Source organism: Trypanosoma equiperdum (genome assembly GCF_001457755.1).
Source record: "Trypanosoma equiperdum strain OVI genome assembly, contig: ctg_1950, whole genome shotgun sequence".
In the NCBI taxonomy this organism is placed as follows: Eukaryota; Euglenozoa; class Kinetoplastea; order Trypanosomatida; family Trypanosomatidae; genus Trypanosoma; species Trypanosoma equiperdum.
This window is the reverse complement of record NW_027124005.1, coordinates 50,616-55,041: the sequence shown is the minus strand read 5'-3', so window position 1 is coordinate 55,041 and position 4,426 is coordinate 50,616. Positions and strand designations below refer to the sequence as shown.

Genomic DNA, 4,426 nt, shown 5'->3' with positions numbered 1-4,426 from the left:
CCACGTTGAGGTGGCCGGCATCGCCAGGGGAAGAAAACTTTTAGTAGCAACACCAAAAATTTTTAAAAACTTTAACCCTAAAAATTTAACAACAAAAAGGAAAAAGAAATATTTTTTAGTTGTCAAAAAAATTATATATGCACAGACATACAGTTAAAAAATGGTGGAACTCACGTGTTGAAATATATCAAATAGCAAAATTTTAGCAAGGAAAATTTAAAAATTGAGGGGGGAATTTCTTTTAGGAAAGCAAAAATGCAAGCAAAAGAGGGGTCTTCTTAATGGCAAATGAATTTCTCCCTGTGGTGTTTGTGGTTGTTTTTCCTTCATTCTCTGCTTTCACACCCTCTTCTCCAGTTTTGGATTTGCACTCACCTTTTCCATTTATTTCTTTCCATTCGCATTTTCCGTTGCATTTATCCTGTTCTTTACCATCGCAGCCTGTTTCCTCTTTGTTGAAATTGCATTGTTCTTTTGAAGATGGTTTCGTAGTCTCCTGTACAAGATAATGACCCAGTGTCGCAGCTAATTTTCCAAGATCTTCTATGCCACTTATTTCTTCGGCTTTGGTGCTTTGTGCTACTACTGCAGGCGAAGTTGTTTTGCCGATCTCTTGCCATAATTTGGTGCCTGCATCCGTTTTGTCTGACTTTAATAGCTTCTTTTTAAGCTCTTCTATCTGCTTTTCGTGGTCTGACACTTTTTCCCGCGCCATACCCGGTTTTAAAATTTGTAAAAGTGCCTGCTTCGTTTCTTCACCATTTATTGTTTCCGTCGGCAGAAGCGATGACGTTTGAAAGTTCAGTTTGTTTAGGTCTGCTTCTAGTTCGATTAGACCGTTGAGAAGCGCTTCGACTGTGTTCTGCGGTGGAAACTGCTCTGTTGTTTGCTTCGCTTGCGCAGTGTACTTTGTTGCGGCTTCTTGGGTAGCGGTGTATTGTGTCTGTACTGCCTTCGTAACCGGCCCACCTGTTATTAGGAAGTTCGTTTGGTCGCTGCTTGAGGTCGCGCAGGCAGTAGTGAGCGTGTCGGCCCGGACGCACGCCCTTGGCCCGTTGCCGTTCGTTCCTGAAGTTTTGTCGGCTTTAGTAGCATGGTAAAAAGTTATTGGGTAGGCATTCTTCACTTTGACTTTAGCCTCCTTGTTCCTGGGGGCCTGTTTCTCATGCTCGTTGCAAATTGATTGTTTGCCGCCGACACCTGCTAACTGGATTGCAAAGCCGTCCACCCCGAATGCGGCGCCAGCAGCTACTGCAGCAGGTGCCTTTGCTGGAATTTTGGCGTTGAGCAATTCGGCCACCGCTTCTTGCAGTCCTCCGAGCTTGGCTATATTGTTTGCGATCGTTGCTGCTCGGTCTTTGATGTTACTTAGTTGCATGGTCGCGGCTTGCAGCCTCGAGCCGCTTTCTGCTAGCAGTAGTGCTGCTGCTGGTTCTTTCCTGCTGGATTGAGCGACTGCTGCTACAGTGAGTTTTAGTAGCGTCCTATGTCCCTCGTCAATTTTGTTTTGAAGCTCCGCGACCTGCCTGTTGATTGCTCGAGTTATGGCCGCAAAGTCGTCTGCCGCTTGGCAGGCGTTGGCTGCTGTTGAATCCGTTCTGTGGACCGAAGCGCGGCTGCTTTCAATTATTAGCAGTACAGCTAGCGCTTCCACAATTTTTGTTAGCTCCATTTTGTTTTGTTGTTGCACTTCCCTGAAAGTTTCTGTTTGTGATATATCTAGTCTTAGCCTTTGGAATAGTAGCCAGAACAAAGCTTGAAATTTGTGTTATGGGTGTCTCTGCAGTCATTCTAGCTTTGCTATTGTTCGTCTCCTGTATTTAGAGTGTTTACCGTGTTTGCAAGGGAGAAAGTGGCGCTACAACCGGCGTCCCTGCCGTGTTTGCCATCTTGAGCACCTCCCTGGTCGCTTGGTCCGTGAAGTTGGCTTGCTGCTAATGAAGGCTCTGTTGATATTCTTTATTATTACCAAAAGTACCACAAAAAAACTCTTTTGCAATTTCGTTATATATCCTAGATTCTTTCTATTCTCTTTATGTCAAATAACCTCTATTTCCTACACCTTCCGATCATATACCTATTGAAATATCCTCCCAAGTGGTCAGTACCCCCAATACCAATTTTTCAATTTACGTTATTGCTTCCTTGAGCCGCTGGTGGTTAAATCGAAGCCCTTTTTCCCTTAGCTGCATTTCCGTTAGGCTTCTCATTTAAATTTCATGCACTATTGCTGCAGCTAATCTCGACGTTGGTCCGCTTCATAAAATTTTTAGCTTTATATTCACTATGAAACTATATTTTAGAGTGTTGGAGTTTGGGTTCGTTGGTATTCACTTTTTTATTGTGTGTATTTTCCAACAGCTTCTTGATTTTGTTTTGCATATTCTATATCTGCTATCTTGCTGAAGCACTCCTGTGGTGGCGATATAAAAATCTAAAAGAGCAAAAGAATAATATCCCCCACCTCTGCTGACTTTAGAGAGCTGTTATCACTCACCGGAATGACAGTAAAGTTTATTATACATGCAAATATTAGCTGCTGTATCCATGTAGGGGGATGATAAGGTGAGAACGTCGCATCTCCGTTTGAGCTAATTCTATCTTATGTTGTCTATCAGGTGATGAAACAATTCTCAGCCTCTACGACTGTACTATAAGACTGCGGTTCTCTTTCTATGACATGTGGCACAGAAGTATGTTCACAATAATGGTACACACTCACAACACTCTCCCATCATACTTACTATAACTATTATAAACATAACTAATATAAAAAATAAACGAAATAACACATATTTTAAATAGTAATGATTTTTCATACCATATCACTCTACTAATTGACACCCCTTGTTCACTATCTTCAATAATATTTCATATTTTCATAATTTTCACACTTTCATATAGTTTTATAAAGTGTTAAAATATATCAAAATTGAGCATGTTCTCTCAACTCTCATAATTTTCATAAAATTTATCAAAAAATCCTTAAAAATTAATCATAGAAGCAAAAAATGCCAGAAAAATGAGCCTTATTACAACAGAATTGCGTGATGTGGTGTTTGTAGTTTTTCCTGCTTTTCCTGCTGTTGTGATCACTTTAGCTACACACTTTTTTCTTTGAACATGTAGCCATTTTCATCGTTGTAATCCACCTGTGGTTTACCTTTGCATTGTTCATCTACCGTTGGATTGAACTTGTCGGTTGGCTTCTGCGTCGCTGTCAAGTCTGTTTGCGTTGTGGCTGCAACTCCGAGGATAGAGCTGATAAGCTCTGAGATTGTTTGGCAACAGCGCCTATATTTGCTGTCAAATGATATTTTCCCGTTTTTGCGCTGCTGTTGTACTGTCTGGTATTTGTAGATAGATTTTTCTTATGTCTATTGATTTATCGCCGAATACCGCGTCCACTGCGGCTGTCTTTTTTGTGTGTCTTCGTCTCCTTTGGCTTATCCATTCGTCACGATCAGCGCTGTCTGTATTAGCGCATTGTCCTGTCGGAGGCTGTCTGAAGGTGTGTTGCTTAGCGTCTTTTGAATGTTTATCATCGCTTGCCGGGCTTTGCAAATGATGTATCCAAACATTTTGGCGGTTACTATTAATGGTTCAGTGTCTGTCCCTGGCTCAGAACACTCGTCGCTGCCGCCGGTTGTTTTCGCGGTCTCTTATGGCGATGTTGTTTTTTTGCTTCTCTCTATGCTGTGGATGGTTGTTATGTTTGTTTCGGTGGCTGGCGTGTCGCTGTTGCTTGCGCTTCAAACTGTGTTGGCGGTGTTGTTATTCCAGGTGTGAGTCAAGGTTCCGGCTGCTGCCGCTGTTCCGGTTATGTCGGCTGTTGTCAGGAGAGGATCTGAAGTTAGTTTTAGCTGCTTAAGCGTTCCCATGGCGCTGTCCAGTTTGTCTATGTCGCTTTCCGCTGCTGTGTCCTCTGGGCACTTGTTGCCGCTTGGTGGTGTTGGGGTAAATTTGGTCGTTATGTGCGACGGGCTGGATTTGGTTCTTATTATGTTGGACGCGGTGCTGCACGTGGTTACTGTGTCGGTTTCTTTTGTACCTCAGGCTGTCCTCCGCAACTGCTTTATTTGCGCCGAGCGTCTGTCTATTTCTGCAATTGCGTCGAGGTTCGGTTGGCGATTTGTTGCGAGCACGGACCGTTGCAGGTTTAACCTATTCCATGCTACTGCAAGAAGCACCCTATATACTCGTCCTTTCTTGGTGTTTACATTTTTGCCGAAAGCTAGCGTTGGTGCTGTCACTTTGTTGGTGGGCTTGCTCAGGGCCGTGTTAGGGTCGTCAATACGCCGCTTCAGCGAACGCCGGATTACTTCGTTTTGGTGCGATTCATGGCAAATGTTTTTGACGGCGTTTAGAGCAGTATTGTCTGCATTTTGCGCCGTGAATCCTGCTATAACCGCCGCAGCTAAGCCTG

At 43.3% G+C, this 4,426-nt stretch overlaps 1 protein-coding gene across 1 annotated transcript; it reads right to left on the bottom strand.

Moving 5' to 3' along the window:
* Positions 1-241: 241 nt before the first annotated feature.
* Positions 242-1,672, bottom strand: TEOVI_000481400 (variant surface glycoprotein (VSG), putative; the record flags this gene model as incomplete). The annotated part of the gene is made up of 1 exon (XM_067223746.1): positions 242-1,672. The coding sequence occupies one exon, from the start codon at positions 1,670-1,672 to the stop codon at positions 242-244; it is 1,431 nt and encodes a 476-aa protein (XP_067079847.1).
* Between the last annotated feature and the right edge of the window lie 2,754 nt (positions 1,673-4,426).